The sequence below is a fragment of the Podarcis vaucheri genome (assembly GCF_965113315.1).
Source record: "Podarcis vaucheri genome assembly, chromosome: 7".
Lineage (NCBI taxonomy): Eukaryota > Metazoa > Chordata > Lepidosauria > Squamata > Lacertidae > Podarcis > Podarcis vaucheri.
In genome coordinates this window covers 9,620,628-9,640,028 of record NC_138765.1, presented here as the reverse complement: position 1 = coordinate 9,640,028, position 19,401 = coordinate 9,620,628, and the positions used below count along the sequence as shown (strand labels likewise).

Genomic DNA, 19,401 nt, shown 5'->3' with positions numbered 1-19,401 from the left:
CTGGGAAATGATCTATAACGAGTTAAAAAAGGTGTTTAAATACACCTTCCCCAAGAAACCGGAGGCCTTCCTTCTGGGCATTGTCGGCCAGAAGGTGCTAAAGAAGGATAGAACTTTTTTTATGTATGCTACTACAGCAGCAAGAATTCTTATTGCCAAGCATTGGAAGACTCAAGATTTGCCCACACTGGAGGACTGGCAGACGCAATTGATGAACTACATGGAACTAGCCGAGATGACTGCAAGGATCCGAGATTTGGGAGAAGAAGCAATGGAGGAGGATTGGAAAAAATTTAAGGACTATTTGCAAAAGTATTATAAGTTATATGAATCTTAAGATGCCGTATGACTTGGAATGTTAGCCCCAGCAACGAAAGTGGATTATATATGAAATTGGATAATATTTATGAAAGAATCAAAGTTTAAATGGGTAAAAATGACAATATGTTATATTTTTAGAGTAATTGGAAAACAAGAGATTTAAACTTAAACTGCAATTGAAAGTACAAAGAAACACATGAAACAAGGTCATAACTTGCTGATAACTTTATTGTCAAGAATGCATTATGTGGGAGATGTGGGGAAGTCCGATAGAAATCTGAAATAAGTTGTTGAAATGGTTGTGATTTTCTGTTTTTTCTTTCTTTCTACCTTCTATGTTCTTTCTTTTTTATCTGTAATTTGGAAAAAAATGCAATAAAAATTATTATGAAAAAAAAACAAAGGGTGCCCTTAATATCTCGGCTCCACTGAGCAATTAATCAACACCCACTGTTGATTGATTTACCGAGCAAAGCTTGCCACCATCATCTTGCCAGTTGGATTGGGATTGCAGTGGGATATATTGATAATCTGTTCTTCCCCAGCCGCAGGGGGAGTGACCAGGGTTTGCACCTTCTGAAAGGGGAGGTGGATGAACTTAACAGCCTGAGGTTTTCCTGTTTGTGTTGGAAGCATCCACAGAACCCCATGCAAGTATGAAGTGAATTTATTTTCAGCCACAGCTGACATTGTCTTTCCCTCTTTGTGTTTCTCCCCAGTACGCAACCAGTTATAAACTGGTGATAGAGAAGAAGAACAGTACAGGACTCAGCGAGAATATCACGTTTGGTGAAAACGTAACAGTTGGTGAAACCATCATAGAGACGAAGGTAAGCGGAATGGGATGCACTTGGAACATATATATTTGGATGTGTTGCCTCGGAAAAGAAACCTGAAGCATGTTGGGCTCATTTTCAATCACCATCCTTGGCAAACAACAGCTCCCAGAATCCCTTGGGGGGAAACCATGACAGTGTAAAGTGGTATCATAGCACTTTAAAAAGTATGGTATGAATGGGGCCTTGCTGTTCCACTATTTACCCGTGGCTCACGAAGGTTAGCGATGAACACTGGCTTGCTTTCGTTTCTGCCGTGCCTTTAGCAGGTGACACCCCTGCTTGTCTGAACTGCGCAAGAATTTCCCACACTGGCCGTTTTTTGGGCCTCCTGTTTGCTATTGGCCGTGGGACCAGCCACAAAGGCCTGTCCCCTCATTGCCACTGGGCCTCTTCTGGCTTAGTGACCACGTGCTACCAGGTTCTCTGAGGAGTTTGAAGCCGGGAGAAGTATGGATGTCCTTTAGCTCAGCTGTTTGAAAAAGGGGAGTCAGGGCTGCGTTGAGTAGGGGGGACCATTTGATTCTTTTAGCTGCGGATATGCCAAGATTTGCATTAGGGATATATTGCGGTTTTACGATAGAATTGTTGAGGAGCGGACCTGCAAAAGCCAGAGTTAAGGGTAAGTGGTCGCTTTCAATGTTATAGCCCACTTGGAACTCTGTGACAAACCTGTATGCAAATCTTGAGATTAGGATATAATCTATGACACTACCGCCAAACTTTGTGGAGTGGGTGTATTCCCCAGGGCAATCCCTCTCTATATTGCCGTTTAGTATCAGCAGGTCCCTCCGCTTTGCAGCCTGGGCTAAGCAAAGCCCTGGGTAATTGCATCTAAGATCTTTAGAAAGGCGGGCAGTGCCTGTATCTAAATGGATGTCAGAGTCCAGAAACTGGTTGTAGTGGGTGTATAAGCTGTCATCATTAGCACCCACCCATGCGTGCGTTGAAATCTCCACCAATAATGAGCAGAACAGCAGGATGGATGGATTCGAGAGACTCTATTTAGGACTCTAAATCTGCCCAAGTGGCCTTAATTGTTGATTTTTTTCTGGCAAGGAGATATATAGACGCTGGCCAGCAATAAAGAGGCTCTCCTTCTTCCGGGAGAAGTATTCCCTTTCTGAAAAGCACTTGCTGGGCCTTGTTTTCCTGTGGCCCAGGGAGTTGTCGTGGAAGGATATAGAAGAGGCACTCCCTGTGGGTGAGGTGGCAGCTGGTGCTGTTACGCCTCAATCGGTGGTGCCACAGATAGAGAAAAGGGTGGCAGGAGCAGCTGGGGGAGGTAACAGTTGCTGCTCTCCCCCAGTTGTTGCTGACTTGATCTCAGGGACTGGACTGAGGAGGAATGGTGGAGACCAGCCTCTCCCTCCTGCCGCAATTCTCAGAGAAGAGGGAGACAGAATAGATTTAGAACAGTGGTTTGCAGAAGGTCACAGATCAGAGGCTGCAGAGGGGAGAAGCTGGAAAATACTGGGAGAGGAGCAGGAGGAAGAAACAGCAGCAGGGGAAATTCAGCTAACAGACTCAGTGTCTTTGGAAAGCGTGCCAGACTGGCGGGCATTGAGAGTAGGAGAGCAGAAAGCTCAGAGGCAGAAAGCACAGATTAGCTGATGTAGGAATGATGTATAATAGGAGAGACATGGAGGGGGTGGGACTTTATTCTGAGCAACGCCACTGTCCAAGAGGCGACATCTCTACATCTCTCTCTGTGAATATTGAATAAAATACTTTGGTAAGAATGTCTTGTTTTCCCATTTCTGCAAACCTTCCCCCAACCGCTGACAAAGGGCAAATGATTCGCTTGCTGTAATCACAAGGATATGGATGTTGTGTGCAGACGTCTGCCTTGAGGGCAGGGAAACCCTCGACCGCTTTTCAAATCCCCGGCTGTTTTTGTGACGGAAGCCTTTCCTCCCTCTTGCCGTCCCTTTAGATCCCCACAGGCACAGAGGTGGAAGGGATGAACATCCTGGGCCTGGTGGTCTTTGCCATCGTCTTTGGGATTGCTCTGCGGAAGCTTGGGCCGGAAGGCGAGAACCTGATCAAGTTCTTCAACTCCTTCAATGAAGCCACGATGGTGCTTGTCTCCTGGATCATGTGGTAAGGAGGCCACCCTATCCCCGTTTCCCCAGGAGTCTCATAGGGGAACAGCGCAGGTGGGGATAAAATGTTAACACAGAAGAGTTGGCTGCAAGGCCTCTGGGCTGGGTTTTGTGCATTCCAGTGAAGTTCCCTGCCAAACTGATGTAGCAAAAGCTGATTTCTGATACAGTGGTACCTCGGGTTAAGAACTTAATTTGTTCTGGAGGTCTGTTCTTAACCTGAAACTGTTCTTAACCTGATCGCCGCCACACAATTTCTGTTCTCCTCCAGCAAAGTTCTTAAACCAAGGTACTATTTCTGGGCTAGTGGAAATAAGAAAATTCCTTCCAGTAGCACCTTAAAGACCAACTAAGTTAGTTCTTGGTATGAGCTTTCGTGTGCATGCACACTTCTTCAGATACACTGAAACAGAAGTTGCCAGACCCTTCTATATAGTGAGAAGGGTGGTGGGAATGGGAGATTGGCAGATTGAGTAATACCCCTCCCCACCTTCTCACTATATAGAAGGGTCTGGCAACTTCTGTTTCAGTGTATCTGAAGAAGTGTGCATGCACACGAAAGCTCATACCAAGAACTAACTTAGTTGGTCTTTAAGGTGCTACTGGAAGGATTTTTTTTATTTTGACTATGGCAGACCAACATGGCTACCTATCTGTAACTGGGCTAGTGGAGTAACCCGAGGTACCACTGTACACATATGTGGTGCAGTCACATCTTACGCGGAAGTTTGTTTCTAAGGGTTCCACGTATACATGAAAATCGCATCTACCCAAAGCCTTGGAGCCACCCCATAGCTTGGGGGGGGGGAGAAGCCCCAGTATCCCCAGAGTCTGCACATCAAGCAGGCTTTGCCCTCCAGGCAAGCAAACCCGGCACAAAAAGAACTTTCAAGCTCTCCGCTTCGCTTGAATTTAACTTGTGAAATTTCAAACAGTCTGCCCTCAATTGCATATGGTTGAAATCTCGTGAGTTAAACGCCTGTAAGATGCAATCGTAATGTACAGCCATACCTTGGAAGTCAAACGGAATCCGTTCCGGAAGTCCATTCGACTTCCAAAACATTCGAAAACCAAAGTGCGGCTTCTGATTGGCTGCAGGGAGCTCCTGCAGCCAATCAGAAGCTGTGGAAGCCCTGTTGGATATTCAGCTTCCAAAAATAGTTCGCAAACTGGGACAGCCACTTCCAGGTTTGCGATGTTCGGGAGCCGAAACATTCGGGAGCTAAGTAGTTTGAAAACCAAGGTACGACCGTGTATATGTTATACAGACTAAGGAAATTAGAAAGATGCATCAGTTATTCTGTATTTGCTAATGGCAGTGGATGGGGAGGCATTGAAGTACTGCCTCATGACTCCTAGAACTTCTCCAGCTTCTGAAATTTCACCAGGTGTTGCTCATGGCCTTAAAGACCACTTGGCAAGTGTTGTAGCTGTGTGGAGATTTTCTTATTTTTCTCTCCTACCTGCTGTTCTGCATCACATTCACCCGGTGCTATACCAGCTGCACTGGCTCCCGGTGGAGTACAGGGTCAGGTTCAAGGTGCTGGTTTTAACCTTTAAAGCCCTCTACGGCCTAGGACCCTCGTACCTACGGGACTGCCTCTCCTGGTATATCCCACGGAGGACCTTACGGTCTTCAAACAAAAACATCTTGAAGGTCCCGGGCCACAGGGAGCTTAGGCTGGCCTCAACCAGAGCCAGGGCTTTTTCGGCCGTGGCCCCGATCTGGTGGAACGCTCTGTCACAAGAGACTAGGGCCCTGCGGGACTTGACATCTTTCCGCAGGGCCTGCAAGACAGAGCTGTTCCACCAGGCCTTTGGTCAGGGCGCAGCCTGACTCCCTCCTTCGGTAATCCTCACAGAACTCTAGCCCAATGGTTGCCATTAATTTTATTTGAACTGATTTTATAATAAACTGATTTTAGAATGTTGTATTATTTTACTGTTGTTAGCCGCTCTGAGCCCGGCTTCGGCTGGGGAGGGCGGGATATAAATAAAATTTGTTGTTGTTGTTGTTGTTGTTATTATTATTATTATTATTATTATTATTATTATTATTTATTATTATTATTATGTCTCGGTGGTGTTCTTGCTGATCCTCCTCTCTCTCTCTCCTTCCAGGTACGCTCCCCTGGGTATCATGTTCCTGGTAGCTGGCAAGATTGTGGAAATGGAGGACGTGGTTGTCCTCTTCACCAGCCTAGGCAAGTACATCTGCTGCTGCCTGGTGGGCCATGCCATCCACGGCCTCATCGTCCTGCCGGCCATCTACTTCATCTTCACCCGCAAGAATCCTTACCGGTTCCTTTGGGGAATCTTCACTGCCCTGGCCACCGCCTTCGGCACTTCCTCCAGGTATTTATGAGCTGGTTGCAGCTCCAGAAAGCCAGGAGAATGGAGTGGGGGTTTAAAAGGACACCTGTTGCATAGCCAGAGGGGGGGAATTTGCTTGGAGTGAATGGTACTCGAATGCCAGGCAGGGAGGTCGGCTGAATCTCTGCTTCCTTCCCCCCTCCCCCCCCTTTAAATCCTTTATTGGAATTCATAGATATCATAAAAAGGTAAAGGTACCCCTGCCCGAACGGGCCAGTCTTGACAGACTCTGGGGTTTGTGCGCCCATCTCACATCTATAGGCCGGGGGCCAGCGCTGTCCGGGGACACTTCCGGGTCACGTGGCCAGCGTGACAACGCTGCTCTGGCGAGCCAGCGCAGCACACGGAACGCCGTTTACCTTCCCGCTGGTAAGCGGTACCTATTTATCTACTTGCACCCGGGGGTGCTTTCGAACTGCTAGGTGGGCAGGCGCTGGGACCGAGCAGCGGGAGCGCACCCCGCCGCGGGGATTCGAACCGCCGACCTATCGATCGGCAAGCCCTAGGCGTTGAGGCTTTAGCCCACAGCGCCACCCGCGTCCCCCATAGATATCATACAGTGTCTTAAATCCACACATAGAAAGGAAAAAAAAAAAACCCCTTACATAAATTTACAGTTAAATATTAAATTACTGTTTCCATTTTCTAACTATACTAAGATATTATTATTATTATTCTTATTGTTATTTCTTTTGGGAGCCACACAGAGTGGCTGGGGAAACCTAGGCAGATGGGTGGGGTATAAATAAATTATTATTATTATTATTATTATTATTATTAGGTTTGCTTACTAAAATACCTACTTACCGTATTTTTTGCCCTATAGGACGCACCGGCCCATTGGACGCACCTAGATTGGGGGGGGGAATAAAGGGGAAAAAATTATCCCCCCCCCAGGTGCGGGGCTGGGGCGGGGGAAGAACGGGACCCTGAGCGATGCCGAAGCTGCATGCAGCTTCGGCATCGCTCTGGGAGGTTGCGGGGCTGGCGACGGGGAGGAGCAGGCTTCTCCCCCCCGCCAGCCTTCTAACCAAGTCGGGGGACAGCGGGAAAGGCGCGCTGCGCCTCCCCGCTGTCCCCCGAGCTTGTGGGGCTGGTGGTAAGGCTCTCCTGAAGCCCGGAGAGCGAGAGGGGTCGGTGCGCACCAACCCCTCTTGCTCTCCAGGCTTCAGCGAAAGCCTGCATTCGCCCCATAGGACGCACACACATTTCCCCTTCATTTCTGGAGGGGAAAAAGTGCGTCCTATAAGGCGAAAAATACGGTACTTTTCCGTTCCCTTGCAAAGTGGTCCCTCGAGGGGCCATAAAAAATTGACAATCACTAAAGCATAGTCAGGAAACAGTTTCAGCAATAATAATAAAAAAGCAAAGGCACATAAAGTCTGTGTGAACCCTACCCTGGAAAGCTCATGGGCACAGAATTAACGGGGGGGGGAGCTCTCTTGAAGGCTAGGAACTGTGCACCTAGCTAGGTGGGTGCCACCACTGAGAAGGCTCACCTTTGCATGTGGACGGAGGCAGCCCTTAGGGGGTCCTGCACAGTGATTTATTCCATGTTGGAACTGGTGGGAGTTGTACTGCGCCTGTGGGCTGTTTCGGGAGCACTCTCTCTCTGCCCACATTCTCAAGCCGCCTCTTCCTCCTGGCAGCTCTGCCACCCTGCCCCTGATGATGAAGTGTGTCGAGGAGAAGAACGGCGTCTCGAAGCACATCAGCCGCTTCATCCTGCCCATTGGGGCCACGGTCAACATGGACGGGGCTGCCCTCTTCCAGTGCGTGGCTGCCGTCTTCATCGCCCAGCTCAACAACAAGGCTCTCAACTTCATCCAAGTCATCACCATCCTGTGAGTATTCCGACCAGTCTCCCTTCGGACTCAAAGGGTGGTCCTTAGAAGCCCACGCAGCTTGCACAACCTGTTCCCTCCCCTTTCCCCAAACAGACAAAGCCCACCACCCATAGACTGCGGCCCACCTTGCCAAGCTGCTGGCAGGCTCCCTTCGCTGTGTGTGATTTGCGTTCTTCCTTTCGCTGTTCGCTGTGGGGTTGCTCAAACACCCACATTCTCCTAAGACTTTTCTGCAAAACCAGCCTACCACCAGGTGGGCCTTCCATTCCTTGCACTTTGGGTGGGGAGGAGAGGCTAGACAAGCCACAAGCAAACAGCAAACACATTACCAACCATGACAAGGAGTGGACGGAAGCTGCAGCAGCAGCAGCAGCAACGTGACTAAGTCGTTGAGCATAAACATCAGGGCAAATATTCCTCTACATCAGCACAGTTTAATAATGTAGAATTTTGAAAGGCGGAGGACGGGTGGCTGGTAGCCCCTGCCACATCCTGGGAATTAAGGGGAAGCAAGAGGGCAGGTTGAAGAAAACAAAGAGGAGATTTCCTTTCCCGAAATGATGGTTCCCGCACAAATTTCTCGCCGTGATTTCCTGTCCTAGAGCTGCAGGAAGTGAGCTTTGGGAGCGAGGAAGTGGGTTTGTCCAGCCCACTCAGATAACCAGCTCCCAAAATTTCAACTTCCTGCTGGTGAAGTGGGTGGTGATAATCCACACGGGTTCCAAGACCCCTCTGCCCTTTCCTTCCTGGTAGAATGAGAGTGTTAGTCTGCCAGAGGGCACGTGCTACCTTGATGCTTTAGTGCAGGGGTCGGCAACCTAAGCCCCATGGGGGTCGTTTAACTGGCCCACTAGCTGCCTGTTTGGCGAGTCCCCGTGTGCTGCGCTAAACCAGCACAGTATGGCACAGGGACTCACTTCCGCAGCACCGGAAATCGCGGGCACGGTCTGGCCCACAGAAGGATCTCTGCCGGAGTGAACTGGCCCAGGCAAGGTAAACCTTGCTGACCCCTGCTTTAGTGGGATATGAAGTCGGCTGCAGAAAAAGGGATCATGAGGCCGCTGCAGAAACAAAGGGGGGATTTATGCTGGGAGGTAGCCTTGGGCCACCCAGAATGGATGGACTGGGGGTTTGGGGAGATGAAACCTTAAAAAATTTTTTGGCAGGAACAACCAGAGTTTGGTGTGCACTGAAGTGACCGGCTGGGCAGACCAGTGTAGCTGAGCATTTGACAGGCACTTGACTTGACAGGCTGCCTCTGTAAACCTTAAGGACTAGGAACCTGGACGAAAATTGAGGCCATTCAGCATATAGTGGGTTGGTTCTGCACCCAGTACCAAATTCTGATCTTGTACAGGACTTGATGCAGCAAACACAGAAACTCTTTTCTAGTCTCTAGGGTTTTATTTGCCTGGCCCAAACACTAGACACCTGCCGCTTCCCCAAGCTCCTCTAATCTTTAAGCCTTCTGCTGTTTCTGCCACGTCAATACCCAATTCCTACAATGATGATGATCAGCTGGACTAAATTGTCGAGCACCAGCACAAATGCTCCTCTACATCAATACTGTTTAATAATGCAGAATTTTGAGGGGTGAATAGCTGGTGGTTTGTGGAGTTGTACATCTCTAGATTCACCCCTAAATATCTCTCACACACACTATGCGCTGCTTGATTTTAATAATAATAAAAAAACACTCACAGTTTACAAAAGATTAAACAGCAAAACCTAGAAAAATGTACAACCCTGCTTTAAAACTTACAAATATATCTTTAAATTCATTCAGGTAGCATCTAGAGAAGGGTCCCGCAGCTAGTGTAGCGTTCTGAGCCATTGCTACTTTTGTCAGTGACAAAGTTCTGGTCCTCATGACTAAAAGAGATGCACTCAGCAAGGCTGCTTCAGCTTCTGCCTGGATTTGCCACTCGAGCCCTTCTCCTGCTGCACTTCTCATCCCCTTCCTCCCCCTATCAGAATGATAACTCTTCTTTAAAGCTCCTCTATCCAGGTTGGAATAAAATAGGGGTCAGCAGTTAGATTGACCAAGGAATGGCTAGAGACTTTTCTTGGCACAAGATTTTGCTTTTTTAGCAGAAGTGTCAAGGGCAGAAAACACTTGCAGCTTGTTTTTTGGGTGCATTTTTTTTAAAAAAAGCAATTGCAAGTAAAACATTGTTTTCTCCAGTTCAGGAGGTGGACCTGTCCCTCCTGGCCGCGAGGTGCTTAATCATCAACTGTGTCTGAGGCCCTTTGTTGCGGCATAGGGCTGTAAGAAAACTGCAGGCTTAGGCAGAACTTGCGACTAGAAGGGAGCTGGGAGGTTCTGCTCAAGTGACCTCTGCTCTGCTGGAGGCAGGATTTCAGCTGCGGCTGTTTTTGCTCCTGGCTGGTCATCCGTCCGTGTTTGTTCCTCTGTCTTGGGTTAAAAGTGCAGGCCCCCTGACCCTCCCGCAAGATCCAGCTCTGCATTCTGCAAACCAAGTTCCAGTCCAGTTTGTGTGTCTCGGTCAACAGCACCACGTGCCGCAGATGTGGCAAGCTGCTTTTGGACCCCGAGGGGATTCTCAAGAACGCTTTTTGTCACTGAGTGGCGGCCACGAGGAACCCAAACAATTCGTTGGGGCTGCCATGTGTTTTTTTTTAGGGGTGCTGAGGAAACAGAGGGAGAGATGTGCCTCACCCCATCACCCTCCGTTGCATTGCAAAGGATCCCACAGCAGATGAACCTCTCAGCATTGCCCCCCCTTAACAAGACTGCTGTCCGAAAGGGGTGGGGGACACATAAAACCTAAGAGATTAAATAATAATCATCATCATAATAATAGCGTGTGTTTACCCTAAAGTAGTTCTTTGGAGTCTAGACCAGTGTGGTTTTCTTTTTCATTCATTCTTTATACAGTCATACCTTGGGTTACAGACGCTTCAGGTTGCGCGATTTCAGGTTGCGCACGACGCCGAACCCAGAAGTATCGGAACGGGTTACTTCTGGGTTTCAGCGCATGCACAGAAGCGCTGAATCGCAACGTGCGCAGACGCAGCGCTGCGGGTTGCAAACGTGCTTCCTGCACGGATCACGTTCGCAACCCGAGCGTCCGCTGTACAGTGCCATAAATGCGGGGGGGGGGGGAGAGGCTTTCAATTTGTCGTTTGACGCGGGAAGACAACTGCAGTGTGGAAAAGTCAAAACTGTTAGAACCCAATACTAAGAACTTGTCAAGAATGTATAACTTGCTGTTGAAATGAAATACACAAGATGAAACAGTGAAATCAGCTATGATAAAGTGGGCACAAGATATTGGTCATAACATTATGTTTGCTGACTGGGAACAGTTGTGGACCACTGGTATGAAATTTACGGCATGTAATGCCTTAAAGGAAAATATTATGAAAATGATTTATAGGTGGTACATGACTCCAGTCAAGCTTGCAAAAAATTACCACTTGTCTGATAATAAATGCTGGAAATGTAAAGAAACTGAAGGTACTTTTTTCACCTTTGGTGGACATGCCCAAAGATTAAGGCTTTCTGGGAAATGATATATAATGAAATGAAAAAGGTATTTAAATATACCTTCCTTAAGAAACCAGAGGCCTTTCTCCTGGGCATTGTCGGCCAATTGGTGCCGAAGAAAGACAGAACATTCTTTATGTATGCTACAACAGCAGCAAGAATACTCATCGCAAAGTATTGGAAGACACAAGAGCTACCCACACTGGAAGAATGGCAGATGAAGGTGATGGACTATATGGGACTGGCGGAAATGACTGGCAGAATCTGAGACCAGGGAAAGGAGATGGGTCTCCTTTATTCTGCTATGTGGACTTAGGTTTGGCTATTGCAGAGCAGCCTTCGCCGACCTGTTGCCCTCCAGATGTTTGGGACTCCAGCTCCCATCAGCCCCAGCCAGCAAGGCCACGCTCCCACCCACCTCTGCGTCATACAGCTGTGCTGGATGGGCTGATGGTAGTCATAGTCCAGAACATCTGGAGAGCCCTGAATTGGTGAAGGTGGCTATTGAGCATGGGGTGAGAGCGCACTACTGCTACCCAACTGGCTTGGATAGGAAGACCTGTAAGAGGCGCCACAGAGGAGATCGCCTTGTTGCAGCATCAGGGAGGAGCTGAAGGCAGCCTTCTCCAGGCTTGTGGCTCTATGGGAGACAGTGCCACTGGTTTTCTCATGCCTAGGGTGAAGAGACGGACTCTTTAATCCAGGGTGTGGTGCCTGATTCATTCTTGACCCTGCCTAGTGGTGTGTATTTGTATTCCCCAATTGCCAGCTAATCTGGTTAATACCTGAAGGAGCGTCTCCACCCCCATCGTTCTTCCCAGACACTGAGGTCCAGCTCCAAGGGCCTTCCGGAGTTTCCCTCCCTGTGAGCAAGTGAGGTTACAGGGGACCAGGCAGAGGGCCTTCTTGGTGGTGGCGCCTGCCCTGTGGAACGCCCTCCCTTCAGATGTCAAGGAAATAAACAACTACAGTGGTACCTCAGGTTACGTACTTAATTCGTTCCCGAGGTCCATACTTAACCTGAAACTGTTTTTAACCTGAAGCATCACTTTAGCTAATGGGGCCTCCTGCTGCTGCTGCACCGCCAGAGCACAATTTCTGTTCTTATCCTGAAGCAAAGTTCTTAACCTGAGGTAATATTTCTGGGTTAGCGGAGTCTGTAACCTGAAGCGTATGTAACCCGAGGTACCACTGTATCTGACTTTTAGAAAACATCTGAAGGCAGCCCTGTTTTGGGAAGTTTTTAATGTTTGATGTTTTATTCTGTTTTTAGTGTTCTGTTGGGAGCTTCCCAGATGGGCGGGGTATAAATTATTATTATTATTATTATTATTATTATTATTATTATTATTATTATTATTATTAATTATTATTATTAGGCATGATTCTCCAGAATGCCAAGAAACGATAAATTGTGAGGGTTAGGGTGGTGTAGAGAGGAACTCGAGTGCACAAACAGGTCATAGTTTGAATAAGGAACCTAGAAGGAGGAAATCTTTGGCCAAGGGTCCAAAAACCCAGGCACCCAGTTGCCACTGGTTACTAAAATTTGGAGTAATGCTTGAGTTTCCAGAAGTTGGCTGATCTCTCCCTACCCATCACTGACTGAATTTATGCTGGTCTGTCTAGGATCTGGTGGCTGCCTTGTCCTGTTCTCAGCCAGTAGCCATTTCCTGGAGAAAGGGTTTCCCAGTTAGAGCTGGGACCTCTCTTGGCTAAGCTGTGTGTGGAAGGAAGGAAGGAAGGAAGGAAGGAAGGAAGGAAGGAAGGAAGGAAGGGTGATCAGGCCCACTTGGGGCTCTGCTGTCCTTCCAAACCGGCTGCCACAAAATCTGGCTGGTGCCTTCTGATTTGCAAAAGTTACCGTATTTTTCGCTCCATAAGAAATACTTTTTTCTTCCTAAAAAGTAAGGGGAAATGTCTGTGCGTCTTATGGAGCGAATGTGTGGTCCCTGGAGCTGAATGGCCTGGGGGCAAAAAGCAGATCATGCTTTTTTTTTTTTGAAAGAGGGAAGTGGGTGTTGAAACAAAGCCGCTGATCGTTTGCCGATTGGCGAGAGAGATAAGGGACACTAGAGATGAAGGAGGCTGCCTGGGAGGGGGAGGTAAAGACAGCAAACTTGCAAAGGGGGGAAACAGGAAGACTAAAGCAATAAGGAGAGAAATTAGAAGAAAAGGGGGAGCAAAAAACTGCTCTAGCTAAGGAAAAGACATTAAGGCAAACAAGAGGAAAGGGAGTGTTGAAAGGAAACAGCTGATCGGTGGGATCAGAAGAGAGCTAGGGAGCTAGGGGAGGCTGCCTGGGAAAGGGGGGGAGGTAAAAGCCCATGGATCCTCAGGATTTTTACATTGGGTCACCCCAAATTCACCATCAGATGACATAGCATGTCCATGGCTACAGCCTGCACCAAAAAAATCACGCACCCACTGTTTCCTGGGGCTGCAATGGTGCTAAAATGTGGTTACAAAGCACGGATCCACATGGATCCTCAGGATTTTTGCATTGGGCCACCCCAAATTCACCATCAGATCACAGGTCTGTGGCCACAGCATGAGCCACAAAAATCATACAACTATTTTGTTCAGCATATTTTTTTTCTTGTTTTACTCCTCTAAAAACTAGGTGCGTCTTATGGTCAGGTGCGTCTTATGTCGCAAAAAATATGGTACCCTCCTCTCTCCCTGCTGCTTTGGGTTTCCCCCACACTCTCCAGATAAAGACCAAATCCTGCACTTCAGTATCAAGAAGGACACATCTCTTAACCTGCCCCCTTCCATCCCACAGAATTACTGCGACGGCCTCCAGCGTCGGAGCTGCTGGGATTCCTGCGGGTGGTGTCCTCACCCTCGCCATCATCTTGGAAGCTGTCGGACTGCCCACCAACGATATCTCCCTCATCCTGGCAGTGGACTGGCTTGTGTAAGTAGCGTGAGGGCAAAGTTTGAGGGAGAGGCTCAGAGGTCAGGAGCGACCAGCGATTTCCCTGACTGATGTTCCTAGCGTCGCAGGGTTGGCAGGCTGGCTAGTCCCAACTTCCCCATCAAAAGACGGGATCTTTTCCCCTCCCACCTCCTTGCTAGTTGCCCTTCAGGTCCTCTTCCTCATGGGTTGGCCTTATTCCGCAAGCAGAGAGGAGAGACGTTTGCAGCAAGTGGCTCAAGGAAAAGGCCCCAGGTTCACATGGGAAAGCAGAAGCCATTGCAGAGAGTCGCTGCCTTGAAAGGAGGTGGTAGGTCACCAGTTGAATCTTCTGCAAATAATCCTCCAAGGACAATTTTTGGGGGTGGGGCGTTTGGCTGGACAAACCTGCCTTGGACCAAGGCCACATTTGCACCATACACTGTAAAAAGATGCCATATAATCCCCATTCTGCATTTATAAGAATTCGATCTTTTAGCGTGGCAACACCTAAACTTGAACTCGCTGCCTGTTCACATCACCCGTGCTCCCACACTCTTCTCTTTTTGTCACCTCCGAATTTTGTTTCATTGATCAGACAAGGCTACCCAGATGCATAGAACGTTGATGTGCGTTTTGATCTGTGTGTTTAGTTTATTGCTGATTTTAATTCTTAAATAGTTTTTTCAGCTGTTTTTGCCGTTAATTTTACTGTTTCCTTCTTCTTGTAAACCACTTTGAAGTTTTTTTAAAAAATTTACAAGCAAGCTGTGTATAGGTTTTATGAAATAATAAAAATCAATACATTTAAAGGGTTATGATTCCGCTTTAAACAACGGCTTCGCCCGGAAAATCCTGGGAGCTGTAGTTTATTCAGGGTGCAGAGATATTGTTAGGAGACACCCCTATTCCCCTTCACAGCTACAATTCCCAGAGTTGCCTGTAAAGAAGGACTGATCGTCAAACTACTCTGGGAATTGTAGTTCTGGGAGGGGAACAGAGTCTCCCGGCAACACTCTGTGCAAACCAAAGCTCCCAGAATTATTCAGGGGAAGCCGTTCCTGTTTAAAGTGGTATCATTGTGCTTTCAGTGGATGGTGCAGATGTGGCCAAAGTCAGGCCGTTGGTCTGTCCAGCCCTGTAATCAGAGTGGAAGTAGCAGCTCTCCAAAGATTCAAGCAGGAGTCTTGTCCAGCTTTGCTGCCTGATGAGGTCTTTTCAAGCACAGGTGCAGTGTTGAATGTGGAACCTTTTGACTCCAAGCCATTTTCCTTGCATTTATTTATTTTTAACCCAGTCGCTCTGGGGAGGAATCAAGCAGGCCTCTCCTCCAACTCTCCTCCAATATGTCCCCGGGATGCTCATTTCCCCGCTGAGTGGTGTGTTTTGTTCGTGGCAGCCGGGGGTGTATTTGTCCAACTGACTTGTCCAGTATGGCTGGCTGGACCAGGTGTGCTGAGGGTCCCTGGGGGGGGGGAGGCTCAGAGGAAAGGTTAAAAGCAGCTGAGCATTTAGCTTTTCCTCCTGTCGCTTGGGGGAATCTGCACGTGGCGCAAGAATACAGGAAGGGCCCGGCTGGATCTAGCCCAAAGGTCTTGCCTGGTTCAGCAGCCACATGCCTCTGCGTGTTCTTAAGCGGGGCACAAAGGTCTCAGCCTTTCCCTCCCTGCGAGAAGCCAAGTTACAGGGAACCAGGCAGAGGGCCTTCTTGGTAGTGGCACCCTGCCTGTGGAACGCCCTCCCATCAGATGTCAAAGAGAACAACAACTACAGTGGTGCCTCGCAAGACGAAAAGAATCCGTTCTGTGATTCTCTTCATCTAGTGGTTTTTTCGTCTTGCGAAGCAAGCCCATTGACGGATTAGCGGCTTTTAGCGGCTTTTAGCGGCTTATCTGCTGATCGGATCAGCTGATAAGCGGCTTAGCGGCTTAGAAAAAGGGGGGGAAGGGAAAAAACCAGCAGGAACTCGCAAGACATTGTCGTCTTGCGAAGCAAGCCCATAGGAAATTTGTTTTGCGAAGCACCTCCAAAACGGAAAGCTCTTTCGTCTAGCGAGTTTTCCGTCTTGTGAGGCATTCGTCTTGCGGGGCACCACTGTACCAGACATCTGAAGGCAGCCCTGTTTAGGGAAGCTTTTAATGTTTGATGTATTACAGCATTTTAATATTTTTTTGGAAGCCGCCCAGAGTGACTGGGGAAGCCCAGCCAGATGGGCGGGGTATAAATAATAAATTATTATTATTATTATTATTATTATTATTATTATTATTATTATTATTATTATTCCCTGCTGTTTGTCTGGTTCTCAGAGATAGATTGCTCCTGAACATGGAGGCTCTGTGTCCAGTGAATGTTGCTAACAACCCTTATTGCTTAACCCCTCAGTCATTGCCTCTTTCTTTTGCACCAGGGATCGCACCTGCACCGTCCTAAACGTGGAAGGCGATGCTTTTGGCGCTGGGCTCCTGCAGGTGTACACCGAAAGGACGGAAGGCAAGGCAGAGGCAGAGGAGCTGATGGAGATCAAGACGGACGCCGGCAAGGAAGTGGGGGCGGAAGAAGGCTCCCCACTGATCAAGAGGGACGGGCCTGCCCCCTTGGAGGGCATCAACTCCTGCGAAAAAGAATCTGTGATGTAAAGCAGCCTATGAAGAGGCTAGACTTCTTTTTTTAAAAGTTAGGGTTCCATTTTTAAGGACAGCTCCCGAATCTGCTCCACCTTTGAAAGACTTCTGTTTCCCATAAGAAGCAAGGGCAGGCGGTTTGGTGATGGGGAACTTCTTCGATTTTCACCCAGCACACTCCTTTCCACCTTTTTTTAAATGACTGATTTTTCACACAGTGCTTTTAAAATTTCAAACGGGACTTTCCCCCCTGAAAAATGTCAATGTTGGGGGCTTGATGCTGCCTGGAAATAGCTCTGCTTGGCTGGAAGCCTCTCCCTCTTTAAGGAGATGAGGGTTGGGGGTGCTGTTGCTCAGGAGAAAGGGCACTCTGGATATTCTCAGAGGCACAATACTTTGCACGTTCCAGGCTGAACCCTTAAGTTTTTAAATCTGCAACGTGGAAACTGGTAGCAGTGACTCTGGAGGTCTCTTAATATCACTCTTTTCCTTCTTCCAGATCTCTAGCTACCTTTGCTGCTTTTTATTTTATTTTATTTTGTGTTTTGGACCAAGCAAGGGGGGTGGGTGTTGTCCTTTCCGTGTCTAGTATCTTTGACTCCCTCCCATTGTCGTCACCCCCTTTTTAGTTACATTTCATTGCAGGAAGAGGAAGCAGTCTGCTTTATTTCCGGACAGATTTATTCCCCCCTGGCCCACCCCACAATTCAATAACTTGAGCAGTGCACCGCTTCAACCTATAAATACCTATCGTCAAACAGGAATGGGGGGGGGGGAGAGAATTTCTTTCTGCCTTTTACAATTTCTTCGCTGCCTTTCTGCCTTTTACAATTTCTCTACGGATCCTAATGCCAAGGTTGTGATATGTGCAATTGAACACTGAGAGTCACCGCTGGGTCGCTGGGATTTCTGCCATCCCCTGCAAAGCCAACTTTCCTTGAACTGCTTAAAACCTACATATTTTCCTCCCTTCTTCCCTGCTTGGGTCATCATGTGCAAAAACTAGACAGTACTCCAGTGCTCTCTTGAAGTGGCAACTCCTGGTTCCAACAGCTGCGATGCAATTTAATTTATTTCTGGAACTTGAAAGGATCCGAATGGTGTTTTTTCTCTCCACGGTGGAATTAAAGGGGCAGGGCAACGTTAGGAGGTCAAAGAGAGTGAGCGAGACTGGAGTAGCTTCAGAGGTGAGAGATAACCTCTGGGGCTCCGTTTCCCATCACCTTTATTCCAGTCTTGTGCTGAGCAGCCGCTGCTGTGCAAGTGGGCAGGCTTTGCAGGAGCTGGTGAGTGGTGGCCCCCCTGGACCAAATTTTCAGCGCTGCCTGGCCTGTCCAAAACCCAGCAGACGCTGAAGCAGACATTAGCTGTGAGGAAGAAAAGGAGGAAGTACCACCGGCGATGGGACAGAGTAGGAAAAGTGGTGGAATCTTTGGATAGGTGTGCGTGCAGGATGTGAACGTCCAGAGCCCTTCTGCCTTCCTTGCAGTGGCTGACAAAGGTCTGGCAGCACCCCCACAGAGAACTGCAGGGCCTTAACTTAAAGCAAATATATGCTTATGCACACATGGAAACTGTGGCTGGGCCTGCAGCCTTGTCCTTCTCTCACACACAGGCTTAGACTTTGACCGATGGAATCTTTTATACCTTTTCAAGTGTCTGCAATCTTGAGGACTGGGAACTTAGCTGAGAATCGTCTGATTCTCCCATACGGCCTCGGTCCAGTATACCTGAAGGAACGTCTCCACCTCCATCGTTCTGCCTGGACACTGAGGTCCAGCGCTGAGGGCCTTCTGGCGGTTCCCTCGCTGCGAGAAGCCAAGTTACAGGGAACCAGGCAGAGGGCCTTCTCAGTGGTGGCGCCCGCCCTGTGGAACGCCCTCCCACCAGATGTCAAAGAGAAAAACAACTACCAGACTTTAGAAGACATCTGAAGGCTGCCCTGTTTAGGGAAGCTTTTAATGTTTAATAGATTATTGTATTTTAATATTCTGTTGGAAGCTGCCCAGAGTGGCTGGGGAAACACAGGAAGATGGGTGGGGTATAAATAATATAATATAATATTATTATTATTATTATTATTATTATTATTATTGGCATTGGATTCTACTGGGGCATATCTACTTCCATACCTTCCAGATGCTGGTGCCTTATGCCTCCACAATGCCCTGTGCAGATCCAGAACGCATACTATAATAATAATAATTTATTATTTATACCCCAGCCACTCTGGACAGCTCCCAACAGAATATTAAAAACACATATAAGATCAAAGATTAAAAACTTCCCTAGACAGGGCTGCTTTCAGATGTCTTCTAAGAGTCAGAGAGTTGTTTATTTTCTTGACATCTGATGGGAGGGCGTTCCACAGGGCGGGCGCCACTACCTTTTGCTGATGAAAATGTGGGTTTGGCTGCAGGCGCTCATAACCTGGCCAGTAGCTGCCTGAAGCATATCAGTGGAGATGTTTTGCAGTCTTAAAAAAAAAAAAATCAGTAGAATGTCAGAGCTTTTAAATCCGACTTCAGTGTTTTGAACTGTAGATCTTATTGATTAGTTGGATGCAGTCTCTTCCATTTTGGCCATGCTGGACTCCTTAGCAGGCCTTGTGTGTCAAAATTCAGAGGTAGGCTTCAAGTGAGGTCTAGGCAAACACCAATTGCTGCATGGGACAATTAGGTTTTGGTCTCACAATGCACTGGAAGCAGATATTCTGGTCATGCTCCTTTAAGATCTTCCTGGAATGTTACCTGATGGATGTGCGAGAGAAAGGGCTGCCTATTCCCCTTCTTTAGTTACTCTTCTAAAGCATATAAGAAGTTAGGGAGAGCCATCTGTTGGCAAAATTGATCAATCTGTTGTTAACCGCCCTGTGATCTTTGGAT

The 19,401-nt window shown here is 47.9% G+C and overlaps 1 protein-coding gene across 1 annotated transcript in view; it reads left to right on the top strand.

Annotated features, from left to right (window-relative positions):
- Positions 1–17,605, top strand: part of SLC1A5 (solute carrier family 1 member 5) — a 44,020-nt gene extending 26,415 nt beyond the window's left edge. Inside the window, exons 3-8 of the mRNA XM_082231160.1 lie at positions 1,041–1,151; positions 3,094–3,260; positions 5,384–5,617; positions 7,285–7,479; positions 13,779–13,913; positions 16,303–17,605. Coding sequence (XP_082087286.1) covers positions 1,041–1,151; positions 3,094–3,260; positions 5,384–5,617; positions 7,285–7,479; positions 13,779–13,913; positions 16,303–16,531 — 1,071 coding nt within the window. The 3' untranslated portion in view covers positions 16,532–17,605. The remainder of the gene's footprint in view (positions 1–1,040; positions 1,152–3,093; positions 3,261–5,383; positions 5,618–7,284; positions 7,480–13,778; positions 13,914–16,302) is intronic.
- Positions 17,606–19,401: the final 1,796 nt, after the last annotated feature.